The 22,830-nt window shown below is 37.7% G+C and overlaps 3 protein-coding genes across 6 annotated transcripts; 2 read left to right on the top strand and 1 right to left on the bottom strand.

Moving 5' to 3' along the window:
- Window positions 1-136: 136 nt before the first annotated feature.
- On the top strand, window positions 137-2,541 carry LOC143363028 (uncharacterized; the record flags this gene model as incomplete). Its single annotated transcript, XM_076803610.1, has 2 exons — window positions 137-2,252; window positions 2,286-2,541. Coding segments are annotated over exons 1-2 (1,920 nt in total), but the record flags the coding sequence as incomplete, so codon positions are not given.
- Window positions 2,532-15,090, top strand: E(y)3 (PHD finger protein enhancer of yellow 3). 3 transcript variants are annotated; one of them, XM_076805897.1, is made up of 9 exons: window positions 2,532-9,316; window positions 10,159-10,848; window positions 11,638-11,967; window positions 12,390-12,900; window positions 12,988-13,157; window positions 13,239-13,386; window positions 13,549-13,755; window positions 14,294-14,409; window positions 14,639-15,090. In XM_076805897.1, the coding sequence occupies exons 1-9, from the start codon at window positions 2,542-2,544 to the stop codon at window positions 14,752-14,754; spliced, it is 9,063 nt and encodes a 3,020-aa protein (XP_076662012.1). In that variant the 5' UTR covers window positions 2,532-2,541; the 3' UTR covers window positions 14,755-15,090. The 3 variants fall into 3 exon arrangements, with proteins under 3 accessions (XP_076662012.1, XP_076662011.1, XP_076662013.1); XM_076805896.1 differs by having other exon boundaries at window positions 12,976-13,157; XM_076805898.1 differs by lacking the exon at window positions 14,294-14,409 and having other exon boundaries at window positions 12,976-13,157.
- Window positions 15,091-15,471: 381 nt separating this feature from the next.
- Window positions 15,472-22,408, bottom strand: LOC143365589 (uncharacterized). Of its 2 annotated transcripts, none has more exons than XM_076805902.1 (13): window positions 21,931-22,408; window positions 20,868-21,071; window positions 20,575-20,759; window positions 20,423-20,496; window positions 20,137-20,317; window positions 19,825-19,916; window positions 19,670-19,760; window positions 19,432-19,606; window positions 19,185-19,352; window positions 18,219-18,520; window positions 17,518-17,845; window positions 17,321-17,422; window positions 15,472-17,229 (listed from the first exon to the last, which is right to left on the bottom strand). In XM_076805902.1, exons 2-13 carry the CDS (start codon window positions 20,980-20,982, stop codon window positions 16,925-16,927), a joined length of 2,118 nt encoding a protein of 705 aa, XP_076662017.1. In that variant the 5' UTR covers window positions 20,983-21,071; window positions 21,931-22,408; the 3' UTR covers window positions 15,472-16,924. The 2 variants fall into 2 exon arrangements, with proteins under 2 accessions (XP_076662017.1, XP_076662016.1); XM_076805901.1 differs by having other exon boundaries at window positions 22,083-22,408.
- Between the last annotated feature and the right edge of the window lie 422 nt (window positions 22,409-22,830).

The following is a 22,830-nucleotide window of genomic DNA, read 5'->3' as shown; positions in this document are numbered from 1 at the left end:
CGAAAAGAGTTTCGCCTCTGGTTTACTTCGTAACCATAGATATTATTATAATGCGATCAGGATGGCAGCACTGTAAATACGTGTTTTGTACCGAATACATACACACGCATATTCCATAAAGAGTATACATACGTAGGTGGAAAGAGAAGCAAGAGCTATCTGGGCATCTGGATGCCTGAGCGTCATTTTCGGAAATGACGATTCTGACAAAATGTATTTTGAAAACAACGGGAGATCAGCGAAGAGTAGGTTAGGCTGAATACGTACAACATTTCTTGCAAGGCGAGAGCTTTCCTGAGACGAAATTTGTGGGCTGGCTTCGTAGAGATCGATACAAGGCCGCGGTTGAAGGGAACTTTTGGTTATGTATGCGAGTTCAAGTGAAAACAAATGAAGCTGAACATTATGATATGGGAACAATGTAGGAGACAATGATAGAATGGCAGCGCAGGAGGTTCATGGTTCAGGTGCTCGAGAATAATAAGATTGGTGTTCGTGTTATTGTATTCGATGCCCGCGTAGAAACACCAAAGAAAAAGCGAGGCCGCGACCATAGGTTTGATACGCCATACGTGAAATATCAAAACAATGTCCGAGAGTGCTAAGATGGGCCTGTTTGGCTCCAAAGACAAGACACAGGAAGAAAAAACAGAAGCTAAAGACGATTCGCCAGACCGTTATGCTCCCTACTGTATTGACAGCGACTGTGAAACTTATGACACAGAAACACTAAGCATCATGGATATCCACGATATCATTGGTGTACAATCGGAACCAGTCAGCGATTCTACACTAGAAAGCGAAATAGCTGCTCTCACTCAGATTATCACAGATTCAAAGACTGACGGAGGACAGAACGCAGTTGAAAACAAGCCTGGTGCGGAGCACAAGGGCAAATTGGACAGCAAAACTGTTCAAACATCCAATACAAAACAATATATAAAATCAACGTTAAACAACGACGAAACTGTTGGACCAGTGAAAGGTGAAAGTACTGTCGCAAAAGACATGGAACTAGAGAATCAACAGGAAAGTAACAATGTTAAAGACAATTCTGAACATAATGTATCTGTAGACTCTGCAGTTGTTGTTGGTTCTAAAGATGTTGAAGATGCCGATGTTTTGATTAAAGTAGATATTGAACGTAATCGATCTAAAGATAAATGTACTTTACAGACTATAGCTAGCGAGCAGAATGTAAATAGAACTATAGAAAGTGACAGCAGTATTTGTGGCAGTCTACAACTTATCGGCCAGGCTTACAGTTCTGAGGACTCCCAGGATATGACACTTGATGATGCAGAGTTGGCTAGTAAGAACACGTTAATGTCTGATGAAGAGAAGAAGGAAACAAGTAAATCCCAAGGTGCAGTGAATAATGCCACTGAAATATCTAGTAAAATTTTAGACAAGATATGTACAAATAAAGATACTCCTGCTGAGGGTATAAAAAATGATGCTATGGATGTGGATGCGCCTAACTGTACCCACGCAGAGAAAAAGTCTAACATTTCAGAAAAGATAGAAATTCATACAGAAGCTACAGTAGATAGTCCTAAACATGTTGTTTCAGAAAGTAAGATGGAAGAAGTAACTGTAGATGCTGTAGAAATGGGTAAGATGGAAGAGCAAGTATTAGAAGAAAGGAAGAAAACTAATACAGAAGCAAAAGAAGAAATAACACAGAAATGTACTAAAATGGATGTAGAAGAGAGTGCACAATCTGAGCATGATCCAAGTACTTCAACGGTGAAAGAACCTGAAGCAGAAGTACTAAAAGAAAATCCAAAATGTGATGAACCGATGGATATAGATCAAGAAGAAGAGCATGAAACTGAAGAATGTAGGGCCGACAAAAAGGAAGCAAGTCAGGAAGAAAAAGGTGATACGAATACTTCAAACATTGATATCATTGAAGAAGTAAAGTCTACACAAATTGAAGCAGGAAACGTAGTAGATTCTACTGAGAGTAGCTCTACTGACACTATGCATAGTAAAGATAATGTGGAAGAAAAAGAAAGTGAGACTGATGTGCAAGCACCAGAAGAAAAAGTAGAAATGGACACAGAAAAATTGGAAAATAAAGAAAAACTGACTATTGAAAAATTGCAGACTGCAGAGGGAACAAATACTGATAAATTAGAAGCTATGGAAGAAGTGGAAACTGCAAAAAAAATGGACACTATGCAATCAGAGATAGCCGAAGAAATGGATACAATGCAATCAGAAATTGCAGAAGAAGTAGATACCAAGCAATCAGAAATTGCAGAAGAAGTGGATACCAGGCAATCAGAAATTGTAGAAGAACTAGATACTAAGCAGTCAGAAATTTCAGAAGAAGTGGCTACTAAGCAGTCAGAAACTAAACAAGAAGTGGATACTAAGCAACCAGAAGAAATGGATACTAAGCAACCAGAAGAAATGGATACTAAGCAACCAGAAGAAATGGATACTAAGCAACCAGAAGAAATGGATACTAAGCAACCAGAAGAAATGGATACTAAACAACCAGAAGAAATGGATACTAAACAACCAGAAGAAATGGATACTAAGCAACCAGAAGAAACGGATACTAAGCAATCAGAAGCTACAGAAAAAGTAGATACTAAACAGCCAAGAAATCCAGTAGAAATTGATTCTAAACAATCAGAAACTATAGAAAAAATGGATAGTAATCAACCAGAAACTGCAAAAGAAATAGATGCTACGCAATTAGAAACTGCAAAAGAAATAGATGATATGCAATTAGAAACTGCAAAAGAAATAGATGCTACGCAATTAGAAACTACAGAAACAGTGGCCACTAAGCACTCTGACACTGCAAAAGAAATGGATACTGAACAATCAGAATTTGCAGAAGTAATGGATTATAAAGAATCCGAGTCTGCAGAAGAAATGGACACTGAGCAGTCAGAAACTGTACAAAATATGGATAATAAGCAACCAGAAACTGCAAAAGAACTAAATAACAAGCAATTAGAAGCTGTAGAAAAAGTGGATACTAAGCACTCTGAAACCACAGAAAAAGTGGATACTAAGCACTCTGAAACAACAGAAAAAGTGGATACTAAGCACTCTGAAACCACAGAAAAAGTGAATACTAAGCACTCTGAAACCACAGAAAAAGTGGATACTAAGCACTCTGAAACCACAGAAAAAGTGGATACTAAGCACTCTGAAACCACAGAAAAAGTGGATACTAAGCACTCTGAAACCACAGAAAAAGTGGATACTAAGCACTCTGAAACCACAGAAAAAGTGGATACTAAGCACTCTGAAACCACAGAAAAAGTGGATACTAAGCACTCCGAAACCACAGAAAAAGTGGATACTAAGTACTCCGAAACTGCGAAAGAAATGGATACCGAACAATCAGAATTTTCAGAAGAAATGGATAGAAAGCAATTAGAATTTGTGGAAGTAATAGATACCAAGCAATCAGAATTCGCAGAAGTAATGGATACCAATCAATCAGAACCAGTAGAAGAAACTAAGCAATCAGAACCGGTAGAAGAAATGGATACTAAACAGTTGGAATTGCTGGAAGAAATAGATACTAACCAATCAGATGCTCTAGAAGAAATGGATACTAAGCAGTCAGAAGTTCTAGAAGAAATGGATACTAAGCAGTTAGAAGTTCTAGAAGAAATGGATATTAAGCCATCAGAAACTAGAGAAGAAATGGATACTAAGCAGTCAGAAGCTCCAATAGAAATGGATAATGAGCAATTAGTAACTACAGAAGAAGTAGATATGAAACAATCAGAAATTACAGAAGAAATGGATACTAAGCAGTCAGAAGCTCCAATAGAAATGGATAATGAGCAATTAGTAACTACAGAAGAAGTAGATATGAAACAATCAGAAATTACAGAAGAAATACTTACTAAACAAACTACAGAAAGTATTGATACTAAACAAACGACAGAAGGTACTGATACTAAACAAACTTCAGAAAGAATTGATGCTAAACAAACTTCAGAAAGAATTGATGCTAAACAAACTACAGAAGGTGCTGATACTAAGCTATTGGAAACTGCAGAAGAAATGCAACAGGTTGCAGGGAAGCCATTGCTCTGTGAATTACCCACATCTGAATTGGAGTCATCAGGTACTATAGGGTTGACTACAGAAACTACAAATATAATTAACGATGCCGTGAATGTTAAGAGTTCAGAAATTAATACAAATCTGCAAACTGAAGCTGGTAGCAATCTGGACTCAATGTTATCAGAAATTGAAATGAAGGAACCTTCAACTGTTGAATCCGATAAAGCAGTTGAATTACCAGTTGCAGAGGAAGTATTGAAACGTGAGGTAAAGACAGCCGCAAAGTCTGATACAACTTCTGTGATTGAAGTACTAACAGCGATGAAAGTAAATGAAGAACCTGAAATTGTACCATTAGAGCTAGAGGCAATTTCAGATATTAACATTCCTATGGACACTGATACTATGGAAGATAGTTCTGAGATGAAAGTTGATTCTCTAGAGGTAGATAGTTGCAAAGTAGAAGCCACTGATACAGAATCACTGCCAATTGAGGAATGTATTCCCAAAGAAGAAAATCAGGAACTAACAGAAGCTCAGAGCACGATTGAAAATGAAGTTTCAGAAGAAACTACAGTTGAGAAAAATGAAATTAATGTTTTCGAAGTGTGTGCAGAATTGGAAGATGTGAAAGTTTCTTCGGAAAATGAAAATACTTCTTCTTGCAAAGTTCCTTTACAAGAAGAAGAGAAAATGGAATGCGAAACAACTGAATTGGTCACACTGGAAAGCAATGACAAAGATCAGGTAGAAAGTCTGGAAGAATCTAAGCTAGAGCAGGTAAAAACTTTGGTAGAATCTGATGCAAGTGTAGAAAATAACGAAACTGAAGATACTGTAAAAAATAAAGATGGAACACCTAGTTTAGAGGAATTATTGTTGCTGCCATCGAAATGTAAAGAATCCATACTACTTGGAGAAAATGTAGGAGGTGAAGGTACAGAGGAAGAAATGAATTTAAATGCCGATAATATGGAGATTAAATCCCAACCAGAAGTGTCTGAAGACAATTTTGAGCAAATGGTAGAGGAAAACATCGTGGTTAAGGATGACAAAGAAGAGGAACAAGTCTTATCAAGTTTAGAAAAGAATGATGCTATCACGGAGGAAGAAATAATGAAAATAGAAAAGCAAAATAGCATAGATGAAGATGTAGGAAACGTCATGAACTCAAACGACACTGAAGATTCAGTGCTAAATAGAGACGTGGAGTTACAGCAAAGAGAACAGACAGACAGTAATGACTCTAAGAGCGATGCTACTGAAAATAATTTTAAAGGAATATTAGAAACTGTTAGTACCGTGGAAGAAATGTTCTCTGGAGAGCAAAATGATAACACAGAGGATATTGTTACGAGCATATTAGACGATGTCAGTAGCGCAACTGACTTTAAAAATATTTTAACTACAGAAGCGGATGCATCGAATGAAATGGTAACAGTCCTAGAAGAATCTGTAACCTCGCCGCTGGTCGGAACCGCGATCGAAGAGTTGGCAGAAAAATTGCCAGAGAGCTCCGAGAACATTATGAACAAAGAAATGGAGGATTCGATGTGTACACAGAATATAGATTCTCTCGAAGGTTTGCTGGGCCTGGACCTAATACAAGAGGGTGAGGATTCTGCATTAAAAACAATGAAACCGGAAAAACCATTCGAGGAACAGGAGACGCTATCGAAGGATGTGGACATGAGCCTATTATTACAACAATCCAATCAGGTTTCTGACATGGAACAAACCTCACCTTATATAACAGATGTCATTAACAGTTTAACGGACGACACTGTGCCGTTGCAAGAAAATACAGGGGACACTGACTTAATGGAAGTAGACAAGCCTGAAGACTCGGAAACGGACACTCTATTGAAGGTAAAGGAGAGCACGATTTCCGAATCCATGGATCCAGAAAATGTGCAGAAGGAGCTGGAAGGAGACTCGGATTTACCAGAGAATGAATTAGATATGGACTTCGAAGAGGCTCCACTGGAGGCTGCAGACGAACTAGAAGAAACTAAACTGGACTTGGCTTCGGACATGTTGCTGGCAAACGACGATAACTCTGAAACCTTGAATGACGCACAAGCCACGGAAACCTCGCAGCCCAGTTCTGAGATATCTGAGCTTGAGTCAGCAGTTAAATTCCTTCAAGAGTCCGAGGAACAAGCCATCGATTCTCCGTTAACGCTTTCCCCCAAAATGGTGGACAATGTCGTAGAGGATATTTCGAAACAGACAGACGCGACAGCTATTTTCGTTCCTGATGAAGACATGTGCGAGGACACAGAGCTGGTGGAGGAACTCCAGAGCATCGCAACGGATTCGATTTCTATCTCTGAGGCTGAGATCATTTCGGAAGCAGCAAAGTTGGAGAGCGAAAGGAAGCTAGCAGAGCAGGTGAAACTCGAGGCTTCGCGGGTACAGCGTGATTCGAACGAGGAGAAACTGGTAACAGAAGAGGTTAAGTTATGTGAGACAGAGATTAAGTTCGATTCAGCTCCGTTGGAGACTATGGAGGTACAAACAGCAGCGCCCACGGAGAAGAAGATGCCGGAAGCATTACGCTCCTTGCCTCTGAAAACATCCGAGACGATCCCGAAAGTATCAATTCTAGAGGAACGCTTGAAGGAACCGCCAAAAATAGAAATACCCATCACGGATGTAACAAAAGTTGCTGTCTCTCCTACGTCTTCAAAGGATAGTCTCTTGATTCAAAAAGATGCTAAATTAATTGCTTTTCAGAAGATGCTGGAGTCGCCAAAGTTGTCCGAAAAAACGGAGCCTAGGATCGTGGAAACCCCACGCAAGGATTCTGAGAAGCATGACTTCGAGAACGTTGGATCTCCGAGGATCATATTAAAGATTGCTAAATCCGCGATCACTGATTGCGCGGAACCAAGGTCACCGAAGAGCCCGAAGATCAGGTCTGCGACTAATTCGCCGAATCCTGAGGATAGCCCAGGTCAAAAATTGGGAAAGATAAAGCTGAAGCTATCTAAAGGTGGTCATCCTTCTATAATATCCAACGAGAACATCGACGAAGTTGGGCAATGGTACTCGGAAGGGTCTTTGTCCTTGTCGCCCATTGGCATGAAGATCAAATTATCGAAATCTGGCGATGCTTCTATCGTCTCGTCAGATAAACACGAGCCTAGCGATGACTCCAAGGAAGGGAAACATAAATTCGAAGAGGCCAAGAGGACCGAGTCACCGATTGGGATGAAGATTAAGTTGTCCAAGAGTGGCGACGCTTCCATAGTGCAACAGGACTCGAAAGAGATACAGATGAAGCATAAGGACAAGCTGGATATGGTCCAAAGAAGTCCCAAGAGGACGGAGTCTCCAATCGGAATGAAGATCAAGCTTTCGAAAACTGGAGACGCTTCCATAATACCAACTGAGAGACAAGATGCTCCGGAGGAGCATAGAGAACCACAGGCGAGACCAAAAGAGGTTTATGACTCTCCTAAACGGACAGACTCGCCTATCGGGATGAAAATAAAATTGTCCAAAACTGGAGATGCTTCCATTGTCTCTCCCGATGTACCAGAAGAAGGCAAGGATATCAAGGTGAAGGATAAGCAGGAATCTTCACCTGAAGCGCCTAAGAGAACTGATTCTCCGATTGGAATGAAGATTAAGTTAGCCAAGACGAAGGGTGGTGCGTCCATAATCCCAATGGAGGCTCCCGAGGATACCAGTCAGAAATTAGAAATTCCAGATGCTCCTAAACGAACAGAATCGCCTCTTGGAATGAAAATCAAGTTGTCTAAGACTGGAGACGCTTCTATCGTTCACTCGGAAGTGTCTGATGAAAGCAAAGACGTCAAACAGAAGGAGAAAGCGGACACTAAAGAGAAGCAGGATGCATCGCAAGATGCTGTGAAGGTATCGGACTCTTCGAGCATGAAGATTAAAGTGATCAAATCTGGAGATACATCGGTAATAGCATCGGAATGTTCCGACGAGCCCGAGATCTGTCAAGAATCTCTACAGAAAGTTGAATCTCCGATCGGAATGAAGATTAAGCTTTCCAAGTTTGGCGATCCGTCGATAGTACCCTCGGAAAAACAGGAACAACCGGAAGAAACCAGTAAACCTGTCCCAGAGACTCCTAAGAGAACAGAATCTCCTATCGGGATGAAATTCAAGTTATCCAAAACCGGTGATGCTTCTATTATACAGCCTGAGGTGTCAACTGCGGAGGATGCGAGCAAGACGTCGCGTTCTTCTGACGCAGAACACCCGAAGGGCGCTGACTCTACCTTAGGAATGAAGATTAAGCTGTTGAAGACAGGCGACGCTTCTATAGTGGATCCAGAGAAGAGGGAAAGACCGCTGAAGCGTCGGGAGATTGAATCGCCGCTAGAAATGAAGATCAAGATATCCAAGACTGGACATCCAACCATTGTCGCTTGTGATAATCATGGAGAAACTAGCTACAGGGCCAAGGAACATGCAGATCAGCATAGTTTCGGTCAGAGGTACAAGGAACAGGCGCAGACTCACAAGGACTCTGCGTTGAAGTTCCTCAAAACTGGACACCCGACGATTTTGCAAGGCAATCGTTCGGAACTGACGATCGAACCGGTCCAAATGCAAGGGAAGAAGTTGGACAGTACAATAGAAATATCCTCTAAACGCAAGGACATCACTGTGTCCCCGATAGAGCCGAAGAAGTCGAAATTGGAAACTCAATTGACTCAGATTTTGCCCGAGGTCACCATTCAGCCAGTTACGTCTAGAAACCAGAAGCAATTCATGTTTGATCCAAAGTCTAGCGCAATTAGTCTCCAGCAGATGAACGTGATCAGTCAGGAGATTAGTATTACCCAAGTCAGACCGTCAAAGACGCAGGATACCTCGATGACCGACAAACTTAAGGATATGTTAAATAAGAACTCCACCAGTTCTCCCATGAACTCTGACTGTGAAATCATCGAGCACCGGCCGGAACTGATTATAGTAAATGAGAATTCGAATTCTAGCCAAGATGTAGTGATTATAGAGGAGGTCTCGCCTGCGAGGATTCCCGAGGTGAAGGTGCCTAAACGGAGAGGCAGACCGAGAAGAAATCCATTAGCCCAGCCGACTGTTCATCCTCCACCACACATGCTGATGTCCAGGGACCCGTTGTGTATGAATGACACTCAACGGATACAACAACACTTGCAAGCTCCGCAAGTAGAGTCTAGGGAGAATGAGAGACCTAAGAGGACTTGCAGGAATCAAAAGAGTTATGCGCCTCCCAAAAGAGGTAGAGGACGAGGTGTGCATCTCATATAGTATTAAATACCTTCTCTGTTTTTAAAGCATTCAATGATTTTCAGATGCCTTTGATATTAACACTAGGTTTACGGGATTCGTTAAAATGACGGCGTCTAATATTTTTAATTTACGATTGATGAGAGTGTAAAGATGTATCCATGAGAAACTATTCATCAAATTTATTTCATTTAACTTTGCCATCTTTAATGACTTTGTTATCTATACAGGTACAAAAAAATATTTCGACTCAAAGCACTCTTCGTTGTGTTCCCTCCCATTCATGGTATATCGCTGTATTCATGTCCAAGGTCGTCATTTTTAACACTTGCATTACCAGTGAGTAGCATGGAAGTCGTCGAGGTTGTCTGAACAGTGTTCCTAAACCATTGCAGTTGCTCTTCAGCGACCTTAAATGACCTTCATAATAGGTGATTGTATTCATCTTGAAACGTTCTATCAAAATGTAAATAAAAAAACTATATCATATCATTTAAAAAACGAACTTACTGTTCGTAAGATCTCAGAAAATATGACCTTGAGATGACCTTCACCCACACAGCATATGTCCTCCTCCAAATACGATAACTTACTCCCCAAACATTTTTTGCATCTGTATAAATAACGAGTTATTAGAGGTAGCAGAGTTAAATGAGACACCCTGTATACTATTTAAAAATGGCTAAAAATTTGGATAGATACATTCTCATCAGTTTTTTTTTTTGTAAAGTAATGTAAAATAGTCTTTTTTAGTGCTGCATAAGCCCAGTGTTAAAATATGTGTCGAATACATTTAAATAGATTCGAACTTGCATAAAATGATTTTATCTATCTTTGCTTTTGCAGGTCGCGGAAAAAGAAAATTAGACAGCACGGATGTACAGATAGGCAAGAAGCCTAAAATAGAGCAAGACTTAACTGCGATAGAAGCGTCAACGACAGCGGTAATAACAATCGATTGTCCCCCCGCACAAGAGGAATCCCCTCTAAGGCCGTCCGAACTGTATAAGGCTCTGAAACAGCCTGCAGTGGATACCAAAGTTGCTCCTACGGCCAGAGCTGAGAAAAAGGCTGCAGCACAAAAGCATGATGCATCGAAGATTTCAATCGCATCAAATGTCATGCTTCCGGACTCTACAAACGTGATGGCAGAAGCGAGCAAGCAAATACCAGAAGTAGATTTAGAGCCAAGCAATGTTGTATCTAAACCGATAACAAATGAGTCTAAAGATAATGTCAAAGATAAAAAGCTGGTAGATGTAGTCTCTGAAAAAATGCAGAAAACTGCATCAACAAAGCAAACTTCTGACGAGAAGTCCGATAAGACAACGGAGACTGCGAAATCTGAAAATAAAGATGCGCTGGTACCTCCAGGACCTCAGAACTGGTTGACGCCGACATCGAAACGTGTACTGGAAGCCACCGGAAAACAACATGAGAATGTATCCACCGTGCAGGTGATAGACGAAGAAACGAGAATGAGCGCGGAATCCGGCTCAAGATCTCAAACTCCAGCTAGAAATATTTCTGCACCAGGTACTGGAATCAATTCTCTGTATCAATCGTTATCTCGCTTTCTTCGTGGTTTCTCGATACCCGCTGAGTCAGACTTCTGTTTACATTTTGCACATTTTATTCCACCGTATTCGATACGTATACTGTTTACATTAAATTTAAAATATGGAACAATATAATGATACGCATCAGTGTTTATATTTACATACTATTACATGTTGCTTATACACTGTTTGAGATGTACGTTTTGTTGGTTTCTTTCAACTGCTAACTTATTAACAGGTACTACAAATTATCTTTATAGTAGCAACAAGAAAGTATAAGCCTTAGTCATCATATGACTAAATTAAATGAAAAGACAAATGTATTGGTAGACCTCCAAGCAAGGTATCTATAAATAGATCTTTTCTTGTGTTCTAACATCTCTCAAGTACCTAAATGTGAAATAGTTGTATTTAAATCAAAGGCAAAATGTGCTGTTGCTTCAGGCCATGATGGACGTTGGTGTGTACAGAATTTCGATACCATGATGGTTAGCAAAATATCTTTTCCAAGTGTATACAGTTTTTTATGTACTTTGGCTTTCAAACCAGAATAATGTTGATATTTATCGTTAAGTATAATTTTGAATGAATAGACACTTATCCTCTGACTTCTTAATTACCATAATACAAATGCAACATTTTATGCAATGTATCATTCCCAAATGGTGTAAAGATTTTAATTAAAATTGTAGAATACACATTATAACATTTTAATTGGTTATGTTTTCATAATAGCTAAACCAGGTTTCGATGACACATGTTTTAGCTTCCGAAACAATGGTGAATGAAGAATCCCAAGGAAGTGTGCTTAGTACAGCGACCACAGAGTCAGAAAAAGTGAAGGTGAAGAATCGAAGAATGGAAATCAACTTCGATCCAGACGAAGGACCATTTACAGTCGACAAGATTGCTGAGTATGAATGGCCACTTGACCGTAAGGGTGAAACATTCATGATACAAGAACAAATATCCCAATACCTTGGTGTAAAGTCTTTCAAGAGGAAGTACCCAGATCTGAAGCGCAGAGTAGTGGACATGGAAGAAAGAAATTACTTGAGGGAAAATGGTTTGGTCAGCGAAGCCATGTGTGATATGGGTAAGAATCATTTATGACAAAAACGACCTGATGCGATTTAAAACAGCAGAGACATTAAAAAAATTTAAGTATGTCAATATATTGACTTCATTTTTTAACCCTCCGTGGGCAACTAGGGTCGTTTATGTCCGGAGCGAAATTTCACTCTCGAATTTTTTTCTTTTCGATATTTATTTTTTCCCACTAATGCTTCAAACATTTGATGTTCCAACGATTATATATTAATATAGAAACTTCAATACGAATTCCAGAATTTTTTTAGATTTTTTGAAAGCTTAGAACAGTAAAAGATTAGTTGTAAACATAAACGACCCCCTCCAAACGGAGAGTTAAGATTGTCAAAGAAGAGAAAAGGAAGGTCTATATGGTGATTCTAAACATATAAATGTTTGAATACATTAAATCATCTATTACTGTTTCAGGTTTAACAGCTATATGCAGTTCGGAGGTATTAGATGTAATGTGCAGTGACTTCCCTGACCAGTACGAAGAATACAGGAAACACATGCGCGAGAAGCAGGTGAAAGAACATTCCAAAAAACAGAAAGAATTGTCTGCAGCCGCGAACGCAGAGAAGAACAGAATCGACTTGGCAGAAATGGCAGTGCAGTCTGCGTTATCTTGGAACATTAGTCTGAACAAAGCCCGCAGAGAAAATAGAAAGTGTAGTTTAGATCTGCAAACCTTCACGATACACGTGCCAAAGAAACAGCAAAAAGTTGAAACGGAACGTAAAATCGGTCATTATCCTGTTGCATTGATACCAGGTCAATATACAGACTATTATCGTGAATATACACCAGCCGAACTGCGGTATTATCCTTTGAATACTGTTTTATACGGTCCAATGAGACCGAACGAACGTAAGTTCGACAGTCAGTCGGAAGGATCTCAAAGCGACAGCGACAGCGATTCATCTTCGGACGATTCAAGGTTCGTATCACAATTTTAAAGTATTTTTATGTTGATGTTTCTTGTGGAAAAATAGTTGTCTATTTTTTTATATAGTTCATCTTCTAGCGAGGGAACCCAAGACACCGAAGGTTCTCAGTCGACGATGGACGATGTAGATATGGAGATAGTGGCTCCGAAAGATGAAGTCAAACTGAAGTGTAAAATGTGTTTGAAAGTGTTAAATAAGCACAGCAAGAACGAAGTATTAGTACAGTGTGGTACTTGTAGTGGACACGGTAATTCTCTCGAATATAATAATACTTTTGAATATACATTTTTCAATGGTTTGATAACAATGATTTTAATCTTTCTTGCAGTACATCCGTCGTGTATAGATTTAACCCTAGACATGGTTCCCCACATTCAATCGTATGCATGGCAATGCACCGACTGCAAAACTTGTGCTCAGTGCCATGATCCTGCAGACGAAGATAAAATGCTCTTTTGTGACATGTGTGATAGAGGGTACGTTTTCTACTTAAAAAATGTTTAATGATTGAAATAAGTTTCTTTCCTGTTTGTAATAATTTTGAACTGTAATTTTCAAATTTTTTGGGAAAGGGAAAAGAATTAATTACAAATTACCCTTTAAGTAAACGTAATGTTTGTATTAAAATATATTTCTAGATACCATATTTATTGTGTCGGGCTGCGACGAGTACCACAAGGAAGATGGCACTGTCAAGAATGTGCAGTTTGTGCAAACTGCGGTTCCAGGGAACCTGGGGGTGCGAATTCCGACAGAAACAGTGTTGCTCAATGGCAGCACGAATACAAAAAGGGTGATAAAAACACTCGCGTCTACGTTTCAACGCTGTGCGTTCCATGCTCGAAGTAAGTAGACACGCCAAGCTTATTCTTCTCTCTGGTGAGGTGCAAAAGTGAGAGTTTAATCCAGAACACATACTAAAATGCAAATCTTCAAATAATCACGGGGCTTTATCTTTGCTTCACAATCTCCTTAATCCTAATCTTTAAACTCCTGTTCCAAAAGATTTGTTTGACTAATGCTCGCAATACTACAGTATCCGAATTCCAGGATGTTGAAGATCACTAGCAATGCAACAGATGATTGTCGGTGTTCATTCATATTCGATTAATCATGCGCACATACATAAAGTAATCATTAAATCGCGGATGTTTACGTAAATATTAATTTTGACGGTTTAGAAAATAAAAGCTCAAATCAAAGAAAACTAGTTTTGTTCATTGAATACTCTCAGACGATAGGGAGTGCAATAAACGCATCAAATTCGCAGTCTATAAATCGTACATTCCAGGATTCGAAATGTTAGTTATCTCTTGCTAAATTCTGGTATTAACAAGTCCTTGTCCGTATTCACTAACACCATAATCTTTATGCAATAACAAGGCTATGGCGAAAGGGTCGTTATTGCCCGCACTGCAGTCGGTGTCATACTGCCCCAAGGCTCGACCTGGAAGCGAATCTAGTGCATTGCAGCGCATGTGACAAATATCTGCACTTAGGTATTGACACAAATTCCATATAATTCAGCTACTTACTTTTCATTGCATGTCATCGCATTTGCATGTCTCATCAAGTATGTTTTATTATGGAGAAATATTTCTCGAACGCGCGTTCAGGTAGGAAGAATAAAATGGAAGATTATGTTCAACGATTATGTAGATTGATATAGATCCGTAAAAATGATTATGAATTAAATCGGGGTTACCAATGTGTAATGTTTTCTTACAGGGTGCGTGGAGACCAAGGGGGTTCCATTAGACAGGAAAAATTACCTGTGTGATTTCTGTGCGCCAAATCGTCAGCACATGGTGAAACCATTAGTATCGAAAACTATAAAAACATAAAGTGCTACGAGGTGAACAATCTTTGTTCGAATTCGAAAACTGTATAAAATGTGAACGTGCGTGTGTAGAGAATTTACATTCTATAGACGAATTTTGTTATTTGTACGATCAGTGAATGCGTCGTTGAAGATCCAAGTGATTTTTAGTTGTCGTGGACATATTTTTTATGAATATTTGAATGGAAGAAACGTGGCTGTATATAATTGTATGATGAAAAACAATTTGGAGTATCGATGTTTTGTTATGCGATGACTATTGTTAGTTGGGTAAAAAACTTTAAATATAAGAAATCTCATTCTGATTTTTATCAGAGTAGTTGGTAAGAGCTTTTGTAAATTTCAATCATTTTTATAATTTTTAATCCCCATATCATGAACTTCGACCTGAGGAAACACCTTCATTTTAAATAGAATACAGTCGATCGTACTGTGAATAGTAAAAAAAAAAGTAATGGAAAGACTGCTTTACAGAATTATATAAAGTTTATAGTAACCTTTAGTTTTCCTTTGTAAGTGTACATACAAAATGTGCAGTTTCTGAAGTATTTATATTTGTTACATGTTTAAGTAATTTTTGTGAATTTTTTTAATTTACTAAAAAGATTGATAATTTTATGGTTTGTAAGTTGAAATCATGTTGTTAAAAAAAACTGAAAAGGTAATAAAACGTGAATATTTGAGATGACAGGGTAATATAATAACACATAAAACTCGCGCATTGCAATTTCTTAAAAATATATATCACTTTCTTTATTTTTCTTTTGCAATATAATCCTCGGAATAGTGTTTTGTTGCGAGAGTTGAATGTTTGCAAATATCATTTTTTTTACATATTTATAGTAACGCAGTTTCCACGTCATAATCAGTATGCTCCGTTGTTTCTCGTATCGTTAGAAATTCATATCATTCATTAATATCCACACCAATAACCAATTGTCTTGTTTTGGAACTAATTACATTTTATAATACATTGCAAGAATGTTTTATATTATTTAGCAATATATGTACAGAAAGAAAAAAAAGGAGGATGACAGTATTCGAAAATCGTTTTCAAACAATGACCAAGTTGCAAAATACGAGCTTTGGCATATCGTTGCGTAAATGTTATACCGTCAAAAATATCCTAATATATTGCGTGTCGTTTTTTTCATTTTTTTGTACAAGACGTCTCCCTAAAGCATAGACCAGTTATATGCAATATAACTACCGAGGACTTATACAATACTTTTGCGAAGTAGATATTCATTTTTTTTTAACATTTTTGTAAAGCTACATGTCTGCCATTACGATACAAAGTTTGAATAACAGCGGAATAACGTCGGCAGCATTCGAAAAGTGAAAGAGGGAGGAGGGCAATTTGCTGTAGAGCACGCATCTCGCATTTCCGCTTGTCATTTCACGTGTTCTTTTTTTCTTATATTAAGATTAAAAAGGGCATAAACTAGAATGTTTCCTCTTCCTCATACCGAATAATAAAATTTGCAATTTTCACCTATTACGTCTTCGATACGTAGCAATACCATCGTTTCCCTTTTTTTGTTGTTGTTAAATTTCATCTTCGTATCCTTTGAGCTCTACTATAAAAATGGCTGTGCATGCTTCCAAATTCTTTCATAAAATCACACACATAACACTCCGCGCGTATCGTGAAATATGAGAAAAATAAAAAATAGCTTGAGCAAAAAATGAGGCGTAGCATATACAGTACATGTTATGAAACGACTTACGTGTTTTGCATTACGTAGAACACTTACACTAACGGGACATAGAACGATTGAAAATCCACGCCAATATCCCGTTGACTAGCCGAATATAAATACACTATGGACAAGTGTCAAGTGAAGATTTCTTTTCCTCCAGCGAACCCAATAAGCTCGACCAGTAGAAAACGTGAAAATAATGTTTACATTCGAGCACCGATACAGTTAAATTATCATTTAGAATATACGTGTATGTATAAAGTTTTACAACCGTGGTCAACTTTCATATAGCCGTTAAATGATTCTTTTTGTATTTGTATATTAAAAATCGATTTGTCCTAGCTTCCGTACCCATTGATTCGAAATAATTTAAAAGGCAAATAAAATTCCTTTTACAATCCCTCTCTACGACACAGTATTCTCATTTTTTTTTATAAATAATTGACAAACGTAAACATCGATGTCAGCCGTTTACTCGTGTCTGATACCGCATATGGACAAAAAGGTACTGAAATTATGTAAGTGCGTTGCCGGTACGATAGTAGTAACTAAATTTCGCGTAGAAAACTTCGATAGCACGTCCTGAACGAAATTTGGTCCTGGTGAACTACCGACCTTGTAGAAGATTCGCAGATTGCAAGCCGGATTCTCGGTTTGCGAGCCTTTCGTTAGTTTGCACAGTACATACTCGAACGCCTCTGTTAGTTCGCCAACAGTCAGTTCTGTAGAAGGCAAATTCGTTTCTGTAGCTAAATTGCCAGTCGAATTGGACGAACCTGTTCAAAATACATACTTTCCTACATTTATCCGTATAAACGAGAACAAACATAAATTCTGTACTTATACAAAAAATATATATATATGTACCAGTAGACATGTAACACACAATCGCTGAAACGTTATTTTCGTAGTTCCATCTACGCCTTATTGCTACTTTGAAATTACCTACACATTTGCCAGTCTCTTCGTCTGTAAGCAAAGATTTTTATAAGATTAGATCTCTCTTTCAGAAGAACGTACTATATTTCGTTTTTAAAAGTATTTTTCCTTTGATCGATACTTACATTCAAACCTATTATTATCCCTATGTGCCCACACGCACCACTCGACCTGAGCACCACGCGGAAGGTTCGGTACAACAATGTAGTCCACGATGGCGTTATTTGTTCGTTTCTCCCATTCTTTCCGTGCGTCTGGTATATAACTAGTGTGAGTCAAAAAACAGATACCTTGTACAATGTCCCTGAGTTGCGTATTCGAATCCATAGCTTTAACAATGCGATTTATATGCCTTAACGTCAGACGGCACTGCCTTTTAATGTTCAAGTCCAGTATAGTCATACTACCAGGCACCAAGGGTATTTGTCCAGCAACCGAGATAATATCACCCACCTGTCGAATGATCGTACGTGTTCGGTCATGCCATTTATTATTGTACACCGATATTACTTATTTGCTACTCTTCAAGCACAGAATCGAAAAAAAGTGTGCATAGGATTTGTTAGTAAACATTATCGCTTCAGTACGTTCAATTTATGTTACTTATTCAAGCTCTTAATGTCGTATTGTCATTTTATAGGAAAAAAAACGTGATTTTGTTTACCTCACTGTTATGTTTTTTTTTTTTTTTTTTTTTTGTAAACTAGATGTGTGTGCGTGCGCGAACGAGTGCCGGCGCACATACACACATTCTGTCTACATATACACACAGAGACGCGCACGCAAATTCGTTTTTTGTTTGTTTTTGTAACGATAGTACACTCACACGAACAGCTTGAGAATAAGGACCAATGTTCGCTGGTGCCCAGTGACTTATGCTCTGAACATGCATTGTGTGTCGTTTATGAACTTTCTTATCACCACAGTCTTGAGTTTCTTTATAGGCTATAGCGTCGAGCACAACGTGCACGTTTAACGGACACTCGACGCATACACGGACCGGTGGATTCATTTTGCTCAGACACGAGATGTAAACTTCGTTTATAGATACGTAATTCGACATGTCTTTTATGTACAATGTTACAGCAACGATGTCTGATATTTGAAGATTCTCCTTCTTGACTAGACCTAGACAGTCGATACATGTGCGTTTTATCAATATACGTAAATTTATATATGTACAGGATGTCCCGCTAACTCTTTTTTTATGCTACACGAAATGTCAAAAGAAAAAATTATATAAGTCAAGAAGACACGTATTATGGTAGGAATAATGTTTTTCTCAAGATCATTTTTTCGAGATTCCAAGGTCATCGATGTTTTTTGTATGCAATTACATTTTGTGGTGTTACAGCGGATATTATGATAAATTCTTCTTCGAAAATTTCTCTGTTGTAGCTAGTTCCTTATCCGCATCAAGTCAAAAATATTTGTAAATTTTTTGTACTCAAGATCAGGGGAATGATCAAGATATTGTAGATTATAGGTTTCTTCTTGACCTCAGCCACAGTAATAAAAATATGTAGTTGCATACTAGAAAAACATCGATGACCTTGAAATCTCGCGAGAAACCTTGAGAAAAAAATTATTCCCACGACAATATGTGTCCCCTCGAACCAAATGATTTGTCCTTTTAACATTTCGCGTAGCATAAAAAATAGCGGAGATATCGCATTGTAACAGAGTCAGTGGGACATCCTGTATGTATTCTGTTTGTGTTGAAATTTATGCGAGAGAGACAAAAAGAATAATTAACTGAAAAAGTGACTTGAAAGACTTAAAGTTTACCTACTGCTTAATTTCTCCAATGCCTCACTCATCGCGGATTTCGGGTCCGGCTGTTTCCCAGCAATACCGCCAAACCAGTACCAGCCGGTTTGATTCTTATTTACTACCGGTACGTCGGGATAGTCTTCCTCCTCGTATAAAATTTCCATAGGACTCGGTGGGTTAAATTGACCTGTATCGTAGCCGCATATTAATGTCCTACACAGGACGATTACGGTTTTTTTCTCGCAATGTTTTTTCAAAATTATTACCAGAATTCGACGTTTTCAAACTACTATCTGTACAATCGTGATCGTCGTTCTCATCTTCTGATAAATTACATCCGTCGTGCAATTCTGGACCAATAATCTCTGCGATGTAATCAGATGGGACTTTAATAGGAACATTCTTTAATCTCTCTTGTAACGTTAATCTTTCTATGCCATCCTGAAATGTTTTTTCCCCGGTGTTACCATACAAGTCTAAAGAACGAAACAAGACTTCACTTACATTCTTGTCTTGTACGTGTATTTTTTTAAAGTTGAGATATCCAACCGGCGCTATATTATCATTCGAATGCACTACGCTTTCGTATTCCTCTCTAAAATGTGAAACAAACTCGTACTAATCTGTGTGTTTACCTTTGCAAAAATATTAGAACTTACATTATAATACTTTTACTAAATAATGGACAATCTAACGTGAACGTTTCGTATTCTCCTCCTTCTCCACAGACGTTTACTCCATACTTTTCTTTCTGCAAGAAAAAAGCGTTAAACATTCGACACAGCATTCGACCGATTCTTTTTGTTGTTGATCAATGTGTATATTAAGCTTATTTACACGACAGTTGTTTCGCATCTATATATTTATGGTCTATTTGTGCTTGAATAAGAGCCAACAGTAAATTAAATAGAAGGAAGCACTCAAACAGTTAATGTTTTGTGTCAAATTAATCACCAGGACATCTTACTTACTATTTTGGCAAGATGAGATTGCATTTCAGAGATTGGTTTACCCAAATGTCTTGGTTCAAGGCCTAGAGCTGCTACCTTGATTATAACTGCATTTACAGAACTTTCTATCATTTCTTTCAACAATTCATCTTGCTCCCTTCTCCACAAATACGATAAAGAAACAAGTCCTAAACGACTACACCTGAAAGCAAACTTTTTTTATTAGATATCTTGATTTTTATAGATTCATAGATCGTCCTGCACAATTTATAAAATTAATTATATAGAAATTGCATTGAATAATTACACATTTTCCACACGAATTCGTTGATAGTCACTTAGAATAGCCCCTGCTGAAACAGCTTCTATATTTTCTTTCTCCTGTAATCACATTCAACAAATTATTCCAAATATGTTGTATAAATATTAATTGGATGTATCTCGTACATTAATATTTACCTTCACTTTACTTAACAGCCTAAAGAGATCCTCAACTTCATCGTTCTCTGTTGGATAATAATATTTTTCTTGCATTTTTGATCTGCCAAACGTTGGTTCACGATACATTGGCAAGCCTATAGCTTCTGCAATGTACTCAACACCCTGATATCCAACAGTTTGAAACATAAAAGAATCTAGTTCATCTGGAAAATGTTGAATGTTTTTGTTATTAATCAGTCTAGCTGGGCAAGCCTACAGTAGTTAAACGAGCAGACTAGATTTTCATAAAAATGTTGTATTTATTATTTTACCCTTTCCAACGGGATATAAGTTAGCTAGAGCCACAAGGTCATGGCCTGCAGCTATACATTGCATCATATTAAAGCAGGAGTCTTTACCACCACTGACTAGTGCAACAACTCTCATGTTTCTGTTTTACTCTTAAAAACTTTCAAAATATTTGTTAGGATCTTGGGGGTGCAGATAAGTCTGAATATACCTTTTCAGACAATCATCTGCAAGAAAATTATTGAAAAAGATCAGTTAGAAGAAAGATTTTATTATATTCTTGACAAAGAAAATGTCTGTGGATTATCATAACAACTCTAACTATAAACTATCCTCTCAGATACAATGTACACATCCAAGTACATACAAGTGCATAAACAAGTTACATGACTATATCGTGTATGAATTTGTGTATACGTGTGTGTATGTATGTGTGCATGTGGGGACATAAAAATTAACAACTAAAAGATACATATTTACATAGACTAATTTTTCATTCTCAACATTTACACAACACATCGTAAATATTAATGAACGAATTATGTCAATGTATAAGGGAACACACAACATAAAAACACTATAATTGTAGGAACATGTGGACATATTTAGGATTACATATGTATACATTGCTTGCCAGTATACATTAAGCCAAAATTAAATTTACGAAATACATACGCGCAAGTGTTTCTCGTATACGCTATCTTATAAATAAGACAATCGAGGCAACAACATTTCCAGAGGAAATTCGAGAAAAAGACTAGTTCACAGTCCCCCCTGGTACAAAATGATTTCGAAAAGAGAAAATCGTGTGCTTTTTTTTGTGCGAAACGATACGAGAGACAGAACCGAAAAAGATACCGGATATTCAATTTAACTTGTTAATACGTGTAACAATTGGCTGGTGAACAAAAATTAATCGCTGTACTATTCTAAACAGTAAATGTCACGAATCCCGGAAACGATCCCGATAAATCCCGGATTTTTCTCCGGGATATCGCAGGACGGGGCAAGGTAGAACATAAAATTCGAGTCCAACAAAATGTTAGAAAAAAGACCAGCGATTATCAAGAAAAAAAGAATACCTACGGAGAAATTTTTTGGTTATTGCCGATCTCGGCTAGATCGAAAAATATTACGGAATGACGCCGAGCAACGAATTGCACGGGGAACGTGAACGACAATTTCGAGCTTACGTACGCTAAAATAAACTCTAAATTCTCAACAAATGTAATATTTACATTAAATAGGCGACGAAAGTTCCTTACACGGCAAAGTCTATCAGAGACTGCGATTGCTTGATAGTGGCGCCTCTCGGTGATAGACTTTCAACACAAACCGTAGGAATTGAGGTTATGATTTATTTCAATTCGACGATTGTTTACAATATTTATTAAATAAATCTCGCCACAAAATTCGTCTTTATAATCAATTATATTTACAATTACACCGGCGTTTTATCGAAATATTTTTAGATATTTTATAAATACCTGAATCGCTTGCGAGAGATTCTCAAGTAAAACTCGTGCGACCTTACCTCGTGACATCATCAGTGTATAAGATATATCGATGCCTTGTTATTTCAATCTACATACATACTTCTATGCTACATTTGACTAATTGTAATGCAATTTAAAGAAAATTATAATAATAATTAATAGTTTTATTTTATATAGTTTCTTATACAGGTTTCGTACTTTTACATGTCTAGTAAAATATTAATGTAATCTACTACGATAGACGCTTCAGTATTTCGAACACTAAGTGTACATCAGAATGAATTGGTTCGAAATAGTTTTCAAATTCTTGATACATTCTAATTATATAACTTCACGGCGTTTATTTATTAATTTCAACGTCACTTGCTCAGAACCTTAATTTATATACTCTAATCGCAGTGATACAAATACATTGTTGGAATAAAATGTATATGTTACAAATTTCAAACTACCCCAATAATAAATAACTTGAACGTTTTATTCTTTGCTT

Source organism: Halictus rubicundus, chromosome 2, assembly GCF_050948215.1.
Source record: "Halictus rubicundus isolate RS-2024b chromosome 2, iyHalRubi1_principal, whole genome shotgun sequence".
Taxonomy (NCBI): Eukaryota; Metazoa; Arthropoda; class Insecta; order Hymenoptera; family Halictidae; genus Halictus; species Halictus rubicundus.
Note: the sequence above shows the minus strand (reverse complement) of the source record. Positions and strands in the feature narration are given on the sequence as shown.